Raw genomic sequence first — 15,048 nt, 5'->3', positions numbered from 1 at the left:
ACCCATACCCGCCAACCCTACCCTATCCTCCAGTAAACGGGTAGGGTGGCGGGTATAGGTCATATCCTACCCACCCTACCTAGGAATGCACATACCCTATCCATACCCGCCAACCCTATCCTACCCGCCAGTTTTTTAACCGTATCCTACCCTATCCATTATTTGGCGGGTAGGGTTGCGGGTAAACATTTTCTTAACCGCCAGTAAACGGATAGGGTGGCGGGTATAGGTCATATCCTACCCACCCTACCCGTTGTGCAGCCCTATTCCAGATCCATCAGCACAAAATTCCAGGCCAGGAATAATTTGGGCGTGTGGCTCGAGCGCACGTAAAACCCGACGTGCCATGTCCTTTAAGACTTTTTGCTCAGTCTCAATCTAAATTTCTAATGTATATAAAATTATACTAGAAAGGAAAAAAGATAATGGATAATTAGCAACAATCAAGGAAGAGGAAGTCATATTCTCATATACATCAGAATGAACTTGTTAATTGGGTGAGAAACTAACACAATAGATGATGTTAGTTACCTACTTTTTGTCCTAGATTAAACTCAATACTTTAGTGACATTTTTTAGGTAATTTTAATTAGCTCCAGTGTTTATCCAAAAATGTGACTTCATCCATGATCATGTGAATTTGTATAAATTAATCCCCACATAAACACCATTAACGCCAGTAGAGTGATTAGTGATTTAATTGTCGCACTAAACTATGGTCTAATTGGGTAGTCAAATAATGTGACCTTTGGAACCATGTAATAGTTCTACTTCTAATCCATTAACCCAAAAGTGTACCGGTATGTCAGTTTTACCCAAAAAGAAACATAAAGTGTTAATCTTAATTAGTTTTTATTTATTTTCGTGGGGTGAAAAAGGCACAAAATGTTAAATCCTAGTAGCTAATGGAACCTCTTACGGCTGCTTCCGTCCACCCACCAGCATTCGTGCAATGCCTTTTTTCCACTCGCACACTGCAGGTCGCTCTCTGCGGAGAATGTGACGTCGCGGATGCAGATTGGGCCGCTTGGTGCGGTATTATGCGTTATTATTGACGAGCCTTTAGCTCATGCAATTAACGCTTATGCTAATTTTTTGAAATATTTGAAAGTTGAAAGGGCGAGGCCAAAAGATTTTGCCAGTTGTTTAAATGTAAGGAAATTGCGTACGATTCATATCTAAGACTACGATTCAGTCATTTGTATGGAATTGCTTACCCTGGTGTTTTTGGAATACGGCCGAACAACTTTAAAATTTTAAAGGCAAATTTGCGATGCTGTAGTGCTGGCCCTTATACTCAGTGTTAAAGCCCTTCAAATTTTGAGGAGTGTACTTTCACAACTTGGTGGTTAGGTGGGAGATGAATAAACCACCTCATGCGCACCTGTTTGAACTACCTCATGCCGTCATGCGCACCTGATTTTAGGCTTCTTGCAAGTTGCAAATCTTGGGAGCTTTTTATGTCGAACTCGAACTAAATTAGTGGAATCAAATGAACTTATATCTGATTTGAAATGATCTTGATGAGTCGTCACATGATATACGAGAAATCCTACCATAAAAACTAAGCAAATTAAAAGAATTGATAAAGACAAGTGGCTTCTATTCTCAATCTAATTACGAGTCTTCAAGAAACAAGATCATCTCTAATAATACACAATACTAGTATATCAAACTGAATTAGTGTACAAAATTTCCACGAAAATACCATTAGTTTACCTCCCATAGACAAACATTATCAAGTAGTTTACATATGTAGACATTAGACAGGACTAGATTTATTAATGTATACACACGTACATCATCATTTGAGATGAAAAGACTGATACGAAATTAGATAATCCCAAATTTCTAATAAAACATCATCATTTGTGATGAAAGGACCAATTCGAAACCAGATAATCCTATAAATTTTCTAACAGATATTAGTTCATATTTTATATATAGTCTTATGCATGCATGTATGAAACCAATTTAGTTCCAAAGGGTTGTCCTATGTAGAAGAAGAGGAATGATATCATTTTGTCTGCATGGCTAGGTTTTTTGGTGTTTTTTTTAAGTAGTGATGATGATGTTCGATGAAAATGCTAATCCAAAGAATCATTCACCTCTCCAAAAATATACAAAAATATGACTAAAATGATGATTTTCCTGATTTCTTAGACCAATTACTGTACGTGTCTTTTAATTAGTGACAAAACAAATCATAGTTCTAGGTAAAGGAGAGGCAAACGTAAAGAGAAGGGCCATTTAGCAAGAAACAAAAAGCAAGGAAAGGGGTCACCCAAACTACAAGAGGTGTCGGTTGTCACTTGAGTTCTCTCTAATTTGATATTACATGGTTCTTTTCTTTTTTGGTGTTGCATGAACCTAACTCATCTCAGCAGCTGAATCTTTCAAAACACTGACAATAGCTATTGTAATTCAAATTTTTGTACTCATTGATAATGTACATGCATATGCAAATAAGAATTGAACGCCCAAAAATGCATAGAGGAAGAGAATATCTAAATGTACGTACGCATTTTTAAACAGCCCGATTCTTTTGTAACTGATGTGAAATCTAACGATTTAAAAATGCATTCATTGTGTTTTTGTACACTCAGAATAACATGATAACATGACTATGGATGTAAGTCATTATCATAAAAAATTAGGTAAGAGACCAAATGATGTAAACCGAACCCCCTTCTCTAATACACCCCTCCTTATCTAATCCATATTCCAGAGGATGATAGGAATAGGATCAATCCCAATCCAAGTCCCATATATAGAATGATAATAGCCTGATAGCATATGTACAGTTATGGATATAAACCAAAAACACTTCGCATAACGACCGTCCCCTGTTGTGGAAACCTAGCTAAAAGTAACAAAATACAAGTACACAACACATGTCATTGACTCATTGACAGCAATCAAATTTATGTATTTCTGGGAAAACTAGTAGTACCCCATCAACTGGTTTAAACTTTAAACTCCATTAATTAATTCTCTCTTTTTTTCATCCGTGACTAAGTTTGTCTCTTTACACGTCCTTCCACCATGATATCACTACAAAAATGCATCACAAGTACCTTACCATTTCTCGTCTATATATGGCTTCATTGCATCAGTTTTTCTTCTTAACTTCACCATCTTCAAAAAATTAAGAAAAATATCTTCAGTCTCAAATATCTTCCTCAAAAACAAGAACGTCTTTCTGTTTTGATACAATATGTCGAAAATACATCCGAACTACGAAAACCCATTGAAGGAGATCATTTATTCTGATGATAAACAAGCTGATAGTCCAATAAATTTGACGGTGTGGAAGAAATCGAGCATGTCGTTTCAAGGTATGGATGGGTTTACGGTATTTAATCAACAAGGAAAATTAGTGTATCGAGTCGATAATTACTCAAGGAAAAACCGGTGTTTGATCGGTGGACTTGTTCTTATGGATGGTATTGGAAGAGCCCTCATGACTCTTAGACCTCGGGTATGTGTTATAAATTACGTTGATCAATCTATAATCTGATTAGTTATTGCGATCTTTTCTTGAATTATCATAGTTATTAACATTTCTCTTCTCAACTTGGATGAATCAGTTGTTAAGCATGCAATATCAATGGAATGGGTACGAAGGAGGAGAAGATACATGTAAAAATGCTCCCAACACGCCAATATTTTCAATGAGAAGAAGATCCATTCGCCGGAAAAGCAATGAAGAAGCTGAAATCTTCTTTAGTAATACCGACTCTGTCAAGTCTATATTGCCGGATTTGCGAATCGAAGGTTCATTTAGAAAGCGAAAGTGCAGTATCGTCACCCACGACGGCAAGAAAGTAGCGGAAATGTCAAGGAAGAAAGTAAATAACACGACAGTTGTTTTAAATGATGATGTTTTCAGTCTTGTTGTTGAACCCGGTTTTAATTGTGATATAGTTATGGCTTTTGTGGTTATCATGGATCGTATATGCCAAAAACCATTCATGCCCGTCTTATGCAGCAGCAGTTCTTGAAAGAAACCTTAGAGTCCACAGTTGATTATCGTCGGAGAAAAATACAGGAGGGAAGGATAATCAGTGGGTGGGTTTCACGTTCACAATTTTCTTTTCCGGTTTTGTATAGTCTAGTGGGAGGGAATAGGACAATAATGATGAGTATACGTTATTGGATCCTCAGAGAGAATGTAAATATTTAAAAATATATATACACACTTTTGATCAATGGATGTCTCTTTATCCGGATGAGATTCAAGTTCGCTTTACTAATTAAGATTTCTCATTGGTAAGAGTTCGGCTAGAGCCAACACATATTGACTGGCGTTGAAACCGACCAGTGAATAGTAATAAGGAGAGTTTGATTTTACACGAAATTAGTTAAAAAGACCAAAACCAATAATTCATGGGTGAAACAGACTGATAAGTTTTGATATTATTTATATGGATAGGAATCAAAAAGATACTATTCAAATATCCTGTTTGGTTATTTCACCCAGATTTTTATTTATTAATTAACTGGAATGGACCAATATATCCTTGTCTTCTTTAATTTTGGGTGAATAACCTTCTCCCACCACCACTACCAACTTAACAAAACCAGAGTTTGACTTGTAGAAACGTTGGATTGAAATTATGATTTTAATTTTGTGAAATAACTTGTGGATCAAATTATGACTTCATTAATATTTGGAAATGATGAATCTGGGTATGTTAAGAAATCAACTATGTCGTTTTTGTTTTGATCTGATGGGTTTGCAAGCTATTTGATTTCAAAATTGTTTAGAAGAGAATGCTGTTAAAACTTGGAGATGAATTTTAATGTTAGGCTATCAGTGTTGGTTAATTTTATTGTGTATGGGGTGTTATATACATTGAAGACAACTGATTTAGTCAATGAGTTTTTACTTGCACAGAAATTGTTTGGTCGAAGGTCTGAAAGGCATATACATTGGAATCTGGTCATCGTTTATGCTATTTGATCATTTCTGGAACATATGACTGGTTTTTTCTTACTTTTTCATGTTATTTAATGGATGATGAAGAACTGTCGCTGCCATGAAGATAGAGATGAATTGGAAGAGAGGAAATGGACCAAGCGCTTATTGATTCAATGTAAGATGTGGTTGTTGATGTGAGCTAATGGGTATTGTGGTTGACCTCACCAATGCCTGAACATGAATGAAATTGATTATGACTGAATAAGTTGGTGATTGTGATTGTTTGTGTTAGATATGAATTAAAATAATTGCAGGGAAGGTGTTCTGTTGAGCATAAAAATCTGCAGAGAAGTTGTCTCACCATCGCTAGAGTAGCACCCTTCTAGTGATTGAGAAAATTCCTGAATTAATAGGGAAAATGTAGTTGAGTGCACCATATGTTGTGGCTAATTATGTATGTGGTGTTTGAACAACTAAAAAGGTTTAGACCTTGGGATTGCGAGGTATTTTGACAGCAAAATAAGTTGGGTATGTGAGGTTTTGGTCGAGTTCAAGAAGAAAAACAATATGGACAGTTGCAGCTTCTCGACTGCACCATAACCATGGTTGAATGGTTGAGTATGAAGTGTATTTGGCATTCGCATGGGAATTTTTTTGAAGTTTATTAGTACATTAATTTGTATGTCAATATTGCAACTAGTATTTATTTTGACACATTCAAAAGAGTGTATCTTAATGAGTTTTATTAGTTGCTTAAATATAGATGCCTTTCAATTTTTCTGGTAAAAGCTTGAATGAATTCAGGGTATAAGAAAGATTAGACTTGGATGAAACCAGTTTCATCCTGCATGTTTTGAAAAAACAGATTTTTTGGCCAGGGTGAAACTGATTTCATCTTGTATATTCTCAAGAAAAAAAAACATATTCATCATGCAAAAACTCACAAAAACATGTTTTTGCCAGGATGAAACCAGTTTCATCATGTACATTCTGCAAAAAAAAGAAAAAAAATCTGCTAGGATGTACCTAGTTTCATCCTGCATATTCTAAAACAAGAATACAAAAATTACTGACGACTCAAAGTACATGCCGTAAAAAAATTTCATATTTAATTGACTTGCAATTAAGATATATGGATTCATATACCTATGCAAAGAAAGTTTTACAAACAAAAAAGTTAAGCTTAAACTACATCAATAGGCTTTTGTAACGACCTATTTGCTAATTAACCTAATGCCATCACAATTTTAGTTATCATTCAATTTCCAGCAACTGAATATGTTATAAACTTCATGTAGTTTATTTTTTCTCCAACTTTTTTCATCCATTTTTCCAACCACGTTCACATCATGCATACTCCTTGTGCTTGATTCACTATCAACGTTCACGTCATTCCTATTATTGGCTCTTAATTCAGCACTCCTCTTGTTATTGCGTCCTGCAAAAATTATATAGAAACTAGTTACATCCTTTTTTTAAATCTATATGAAAACAAGTTACAACCTATATTGAAGCTAGATGAAAACCAATTTCCGCATGTCAGCTTTGGAGACACTATATGAATCACACTACCCGATTACGTAATGCAAAAACAAACAAGCACATAAGATAGGTTTATGCCCCTGCATCCACATACACTATAATATCTCGTCACATTCTAAGGCCATAAAAACTCAGTAACATTCCAAGTACAAGCAAGTTGCTACTTGCTAGTCTTAGTGATATATGAATGACCTAATTGTAGAGATGTTATATGGATCACATTTAGCTAACTAGGTAATGCTATATGGATTACATTTAGCTGTAGAGTGTATACATATATATATATATATACATATCATCCAAAGAAACTCACTCAGGCATTCTTCTAAACATGCTATGAAAAAGTTTTACCATCAACATATTTTTGGCCAGGGTGAAACTAGTTTCGTCCTGCATATTCTAAAAAATACAGATTTTTTGGCCAGGGTGAAACTGGTTTCATCCTTCATCTTATGACAAAAAATAGATTTCTGGCCAGGGTGAAACTGATTTCATTCTTCATATTATGACAAAAAAAACATATCCAACACGCACATTCTGATGAAAATAATTTTGGACATGATGAAACCAGTTTCATCTTCTACCTATTTTGACATCCTTACAAACATAGCATGGCTTCGATAATGGAGAATTTCTTAGCCCATACAATACATATAACCAGATGCAAACAAGTTTCATTCAACATATGTAACTATTAAGTTCATTACTTGTTCATCCCGATGCAATGAAGATGAAACCGGTTTAAGTAGCATGACCAACATTAATTAAATTCATTACAATCAATTAATTTCAACCTAAGTAAAGTTAAATTAAAATCACCAGATACTGCAACATATCATTCACACCAATTTGTGCTAAAATAAAGAAAATCAATCCATTCATTTCTGAAATTGAATTAAAAAACAAAATTAGGGTTTCCAAACCTGCGTGTTTTAGTATAATCATGAGTGATTTTCTGAAATTGGCTGATTCAAACCCTAATTAGGCATCTGCTAATGTTGATATCGATGATGGTGGAGACGATATAGAAGGATAATGATGGTGCAAACGGTGTGGAAACATAATGGCGGTAGTTACTGTGTTGATGATGGAGAAAGGTGACGATGAAGAACAAGAGATGGTGGTGATTTTTTTGGATCTGTTTTTATTTGATGATTTTGAAGATGACGGAAGAAACTAGAAGATATGTCAGTATAATGGAAAGAGTATTTGAGTCACTTTCGATCTTAATTTGTTGTTGTCCATCTCACCCAACCCATATTGTTACACGTCCATCTGAACCAGATATTAAATCTTTTTAACCAAATGATCCATTTTCTGTTGATTTTACTGTTTTCAAAAAGTAAGAATATAAAAATGACCATCTTTTGGCTTTGTAAGTTTGTAACGTTTCCGATGAGCCTACTTCCAAAATATGATGCAGTAATTCTACGGTACACCACTTGAGGAAAACTGTGAACTGCCTGTTGAAATTAATTTGAACGGTTTGTGAAATCGGTTTGCGCTATTGCTGCTTGAAAATGGAGCAAGGGACTGAGGGTTCTCTATACGTCAAGATTGATAATAGGGGTATTGATTTTGCTTGGGGGTGTACCTGAACACTAATAAGACAAAATAATATTTGCCCTGGGGTTGGTACACCCCTTAGCAGCCTTGCTATATGTGATGGCCAAGTTTTAAAATATAGATAAATGGGTTCACTCATTATCTTGGTTATTGTGTCGGTAAAGATGGGGAATGACTTATGTTAAAAGCCGTAGCTGGCAAGTTATGATTCATCCATTGATGGACAACGTGTTAATCAGCCTCACGTTATAGCCACCAGGCAGACATGTGGAGCCATTTGGCAGGCCATCTCTTCAGTGCCTTGATTACCTTCATACATGGCTATTAAGCAAACATGTGGACTCACTTGGCTGGCCACCACTGCATATCAAAAACAGTGGGTCTACGGTAAATCCAACAAGAGTGTATGTGGACAACAAGAAGAAGCCATGGAACATTTATTATTTGAATGTAGCAATGCAAGAGCAGTCTGGAGACTGGAGAGGACTTAATATTGGTATTAATTCTTTGAAGGTAAATTGCAGAAGTATTTTCGATTGGATTCTTAACTGGTTCAGTAACTATAACAATAATACCGATGAAAAATGGCTCTACAGTGTAATGATACATAGGTTCATGGGTCATGTGAAAAGATAGATGCGACGTAGTTTTTCAGGGAGTCACTCTAAACCACCTTTCTATTGTGTAAATAAATTACCAGTCGGTATCCCGTTTGCATGAAACATATAGTACCAACTTATACATGAGTGTTAACAGATTCTCTAGATGGATACTTCCATTAGAAGGTATACATAAATTGAATGTAGATGCATCATTTCATTCCGATACTAACCAATTGGGCACTGATATTGTCCTACGTGATTCATACAGGTGACTGTCAAGGGATCAGAGGAATATACACTAACGGAGTACTGAGTGCAGAAGAAGGAGAATGTTGTGTTGTGGGTGAAGCTTTGCGGTGGGAAAAAATCAAGCAACTCACAAAAACTCAAGTGAAAGCGGTTGCTAATAATGTCATTCAGTCCATAACTTGTGATACTCTACTCATTTAGTGGGAGAATAGAAACATTATTAAGGAAATCAAACAATTAACTTTGAACTTTATGTATTGTAGTTTTTCTTTTATTAGTAGATAGGATAATCAAGTTGCAGACCATATCTCTAAAACAGTTAGAGAGTCTACTAATGCGGTAGAAGTTGATAACAATTTTTCAGCTGCTATTTGTGGTCTTTTAGCAAAAGACACAAACTTTTTATCCTCTTGAAATCAATAAAACTCTTGCTTTATCAAAAGAAAAATATTATTTCGGTTTTTGAAAAAAGAGAAAATTATCATCACTTTTACATTTTAATCTAAAAATAAGCCAATTGAAAACATCTTTTTTTAGGAAACAGAGGGAGATTATGAAACTATAAACACATCGCTTAATAAATAGATTTTTCTTTCTTTTCTTTGAAAATAAATGACTACTATGCACACAAAAAAAAACACGATATTATAAAGCACTGAAAAAGAAAAGAAAAAAAATACAACTAAAAGGACAACAAAAAACCTAAAACGAAGGAAACAACTCATTTATGAAAATGAAAATACCTGTCAAAAGGTTATTTTAATAAAGTAACGTAATCAGGTCTAGCCCGCTACATGTCTTTGAAGCAAATTTGAATCCCTTTACACAAAAATGTTGGAAAAAAAGTTTCTCTCCTTGAAACCATGTTTGAACTGTAAAACTTGAAGTTTATTCACAATGCATCTCTGTCTAGCCTGCACGGACCATGGAAAATCTCCGGATTTTAAAATCTTGGTAACTGCAACTGAATCTGACTGAATCATAAGATAACAAACCAATTTGAACAACACATTCAATAGATTTTAAGGTAACCAATATCTCAGTAACAAAGTTAGTTGCATGCCCCAGACCACCAGAATCCGCATGAACAAAATTTCTTCGAAAATCCCTGCACAAGAAGCCATATCCTGTCATTCATGGATTACCTTCACAACAAAGGAAATAAACAAGAGAAGCAATCAACTTTAAGAAACATTCCACAATATTTTTAGCCTTCATTTTGCTTTATTGTATTCTAAAATGAATAATGATTTCAATTTTTTTATCATATCCATAATTCCACATGCATCTTAATGTTCTTATTCTTCTTTTCTAAACTTTTTTTTGTTTGATGGTTTGAAACAGTGGTCTTGGGATACATTCCTTAACTCCTTATAAGGAGTTATTCCAGGCAATTACAGGGTTCGAACCCCTACCTCCCCAGTGGGAGGGAGCATGCCAACCATCAGACCACTTGATGGTTGACTTTCCTTCCGAAACTAACTGCGCAACTCTTCTCTTTATTCTGTCAAAAGAAGTTAAATATTATCAAACAAAACTTTATCCCTGAAAAACCAAATTTTCACTAGTAAAATAAAAGCAACTACTCTCCAAACTTGTTTGATAATAGATCTTTGAAGTTACATATTTCGCAGTAATAAAAATATTTGGAAATGTGGCTTATCAAAATACTGATAATTCCGGAGAATATGACTAAAGTCGCAAAACCAAATAATATGATAAGTTTATTGATTTTCGCCATAGAAATAGCACTTAGAAGCCATATTTATACCATTTTTTTAGGTTGTCAATATTTGTGGCACAAACACTTCTGGAAATTTTCCAAGCATAACTAGATATAGATGGATGAATTCATTTTTTTCTAAAACTGTTTAAATCAATTAACAAGAGGATCTTTTATTCTAACTTTATTCAAAGCATCTATCGTAGTAATGTTACCAGAAATATTCTCATTCCAGATTCTTTTATCTTTTCCTCCAAATATAGTAGGAAAATCAACAACATTTATCGATAGCTTTGTGGAGTTGGGAATAACCCAAGTATCATTAGGAATCAGCTCCTTGACCTTCAACCCTGAATACTGATTAGGGAAGTAGTATAGCATCCTAAAGATCAATAAGGGTGGAATGCAACAAATTTATTAAACCCACACATAAATAGACCCACCATCACCAACAATACACCTAAAATCTTTTCTCAAATCTTCTAAAACCCAACATTAGCCCAGGCTGATAGTAAATTCTTATAATTGATAATCCATAGGAATGTTAATAGGTCCGGGTCCCAGGTACCACTAGACCCGGAACTGGATCCTATTTATAAAAGTCGGATCCAGTTCTTAAATTTGTGGACTCATAACCAAACTCGTTAAAAATTTTGGGTACCCGTTGGATATTAAGAAAACTATAAAAAAGGAATAATTTAAAGTACTTAATATTTTATCTTTTTGGCTTAAATATTAATTATTGTTTTCTAAAAATTATTATTATTTTTTTATTAATGTATTAAATAAAGATTAAATGTAAGAAATAAATGAAAAAAAATCAAAGCCAAAACTAGCGAAAGTTTTCTAATTTTTCTAAAAAGATGAATAAAAGTATGAATAATCGGGTACCCGACGGGTTACCCGTTTGGACCTCTAAGATACGGGTCAAAATTGTTGATGGATTTAACTTTAGACCCAGGAATCGGACCCAAATCTACCAGGAGGACCAACACCGTTCCTGCTAATTATAGCCTAGATATTACCTTGCATTACTAACTGAGAAAATCTTCTGCTAAGGACATCTTCAGCAATGACAAATAAAACAAGTGATAACTAGGGGATCGCAATAATTAAAGATGAGATAACGACGGTACCAAGTACACCATAACTTTTCGATATCAACTTATTCGAGTCACACCTTGTGTGATTTAATATAGACAAGAACTGTCAAGATGGTTATAACCACAAGATGTACACTTACTATATGGCGTAAGTTCGAAATCAAACCAAACTATGGAATCAAACCAAGTGTTTGATTAACGCACAAGAGTAGTTACTTTAATTTTAGAGACAAAGCTATATAACGCGGAAGTAAAGTAAATAACACGACACAAGATTTTTTTTTAGTGAGGAAACTGCAAATGCAAATGCAAAAAAAACAAACCTAGACCAAATCCAGTTTTGAATACTCTAAGAATTAAGCCGCTACACAAATACTACCTACAACTTCGTATAGTTGAGACCAAGTAAACTAACTCCAAGTTACTCAGTTTCTTCAATATATCTGCGTCGACTGCCAATCTGGTCTATGCACGTGAATCCTACAACAGAGTCCACCATCTTAAGTCGCTACACCTGATGTGAAGACTTTTATCACTCAACTCCTTTGGATCGTATTCCGGAACAGTAAAGGACTAATCTGTTTCAATAACTGCTCTGTAAATCTCCCGGACCAACAATTCAGAGATGTTTGTTGAGTCAAACTCCTTTTTATCAGTTAGATTAACTAAGATCAAGATTGCCTAAATAATCAATCTTATTTTACAAAACTATCTAAGTAGATCTCAAAGGAAAATAACCAAAGATAGATTGTCGATCTATACAACAAGTTATAAAAGGTCTATACGAGATAAACGAACTTGTCATATCCCAACCAATCAAGTGTGCATGCGGAAACAACTTGATTTCACTAATGATCGATCATGTACAAAACGAAGTCTCTTAACAATGGATGATCAAAGCCATATCTTCAGATCCAGATTCGATTAAGAAGATAATAAATCGTTTATCCTTTAACTAGTAAGAGTGACCTTTATAAAATGAGAATGATCACATAATAAACAAACTAGATCTATCAAGGTTCAACATACCTTTATTCAATCAAATCAATAATCGACAACGAGATCTACTAGAAGATTCTTGATCCCAAATAAAACTTTAAATGACGCGTACGTAAGAGATTTCACCTATTTATGATACCCTTCTCTTCAGTGAGTATTATGAGAATACTGATAGCGGGATTCTTCACACAAAAATGAAGTTCCATGTGTTTCAGGATAAGTTTGCAAGAATGAAAAACTTCACTATTTATAATGACCAAGGTAGTTTTGAAAACAAGGAATTACCAAACCCGAAAGTACAAAAGATATGCAATAAATGCTTATTTTCGTTTTTGTAAATATTCCAAATGTAATACAACTAATATACCGAAATCTCTCTTGGATGACAACTACATATTAGCTAGCATAAATAATATATTTAACTAACATAGCAACCAAAGATGTGCTTATCCACTGGGATATGAATGACACGTAAACTCTTGAACATTATGTAATAATTGTTTAGCACATGTTCAAATACTATGTCAACATCATGTGAACTTTCTATATTAACCAAACCATACTTCCGACAGCTATCAAAACCCTAAGTTAATAGCCAAAATATAAATACATCTTATTTGGTTAATCATTAAGGATCGGTCCATCTAGAGATCCTTTTACGTTAAAAACATAATTTAGGATCTGTCTTAGTATCCTTGGTAAGGGATCCATCCTACTAGATATCCTTTGGACCGGTCATACTGGAAATCCTTGTTTAAGGGATATTTTCTACTAAACATCCTATTGAATCACTTTTCAACTATGAAACAATTTCCGCAAGTATACTTCCTTAAACTATATTTAAACATAACTCAAAGGTATTGATTCAACCGAAAGTTCAACACACTAACTAGTAACAAATAACCAATAGTGTTATGTTGAATTTACGAAGTTCAAAAGATAAATTTTATACTTCGTAATCCAATATACCAAAGTTGTGTAAAATATCTAGTGATAATTCCTTGACACTTTGATCATAATGGAATGATCAAGTTATTAATACTAGAGATACATGAATATACTTCATATGTTATGTTTTCAATCTAAACAATCTGAAAGAAGAAACATAGACAGAAATGGAAAAAATCAAGTCTATATTACTAACCTCGAACAGAAGGATGATGGGTTCGTTGATGCTGATACATCTTCAGGTTCTTCAGATTAAGTCTCAACATTTCTATAGTTCCTAGTCTAACCTAACGAAGTTGACTCTAGTAATCAATCAACCTCAAGTTTTGGAGGTAAAATATGACAACCAAACTTGACATACCAACGCTTGGCGGGTTGAACCAAGCAATGCTCTAACAAAGACCTCTGTCTATCTCTAACTACCCTACTGGTCCTCCATTCAATAATTGTAGCAGATTTAAAGATCACTAACATACAGTCACATAAAGCTGCTGAGAAACCATATCTTGTTATAAAATCTAGAATGAGTTTTCATATAATTGTATCAAATTCGTAGTAATATCTAGTAGTAAACCTACATTACCACCCCTTCATTTTATAGTCATCCATTCACTAACTCATACTCAAGAAATATATTTTCATGAATACATCTATCTTTAACAAATACTCATCGTTGAGGAAAAATCGACTTATTCATCAAGGTACTAAATATAGAAGTAAGAATTTTAGTAATTACATTGAAATTGAAATTGCTAAGTTCAATTGGTCTGAACTGAGAGGCTCTTTTTGCTTCTTGGACTTTTACAGAAGCATCAAAAAATATAAATTAAGTTGTTACTCCAACATAGTTGTATCCCATTATATGGAAAGTGGCTCTTCAGAAAATCCCTGTATAAATATCTGGTCCAAGTGCACTATTGGTAATAAGCCCAAAGACATCATCTTCAGAAGGAATATCATTTTTCTCAAAAGAAATGATAAAAGGAATAACACTCAACAATCCCTTATCAAAATGCACTTCATGGGATTTAAATTCAATACTGAAATGATGAACAAGTAAGTTTCCTATATCTTTTTGATTGGTGATAATGGATCCATCATTATTTTCTAGCTCATCAATGGAGTTTTGAGCCCTTCTAATTTTTAAGTTAGCATAAAAAAAAACAGTATTTGCAGTATCCTTATTCAACCTAGGAATTCTTACATTTTTTTGACTGAGAAAAGTAAAACAATTTTGATCCATAACCATGTGCATACCTCTACAAGTCGCTAAATCATATAAAACACTAATCTTACTGGATCTGTATAAGATTTAAGCATGGTCTCCATAACCTTATCTTAAGCTTCTTTACGCTTGAATTTAGCATCACCAAAAACCTCGTAATTCCACTC

At 34.1% G+C, this 15,048-nt stretch overlaps 1 protein-coding gene across 1 annotated transcript; it reads left to right on the top strand.

Annotated features, from left to right (window-relative positions):
• The first annotated feature begins 3,015 nt into the window (after positions 1 to 3,015).
• LOC113325375 (protein LURP-one-related 5-like) lies at positions 3,016 to 4,212 on the top strand. Its single transcript, XM_026573567.1, has 2 exons — positions 3,016 to 3,481; positions 3,591 to 4,212. The coding sequence occupies exons 1-2, from the start codon at positions 3,218 to 3,220 to the stop codon at positions 4,002 to 4,004; spliced, it is 678 nt and encodes a 225-aa protein (XP_026429352.1). The 5' UTR covers positions 3,016 to 3,217; the 3' UTR covers positions 4,005 to 4,212.
• The last annotated feature ends 10,836 nt before the right edge of the window (positions 4,213 to 15,048 follow it).

This window comes from Papaver somniferum, chromosome 11, assembly GCF_003573695.1.
Source record: "Papaver somniferum cultivar HN1 chromosome 11, ASM357369v1, whole genome shotgun sequence".
Taxonomy (NCBI): domain Eukaryota; kingdom Viridiplantae; phylum Streptophyta; class Magnoliopsida; order Ranunculales; family Papaveraceae; genus Papaver; species Papaver somniferum.
This window is presented reverse-complemented; position numbering and strand designations above follow the sequence as displayed.

Coding starts and splice junctions, on each gene's coding strand:
- LOC113325375 (XM_026573567.1), top strand. CDS start 3,218: ATGTCGAAAATACATCCGAACTACGAAAACCCATTGAAGGAGATCATT. Junction 3,482..3,590: donor TCATGACTCTTAGACCTCGG/GTATGTGTTATA, acceptor TGGATGAATCAG/TTGTTAAGCATGCAATATCA.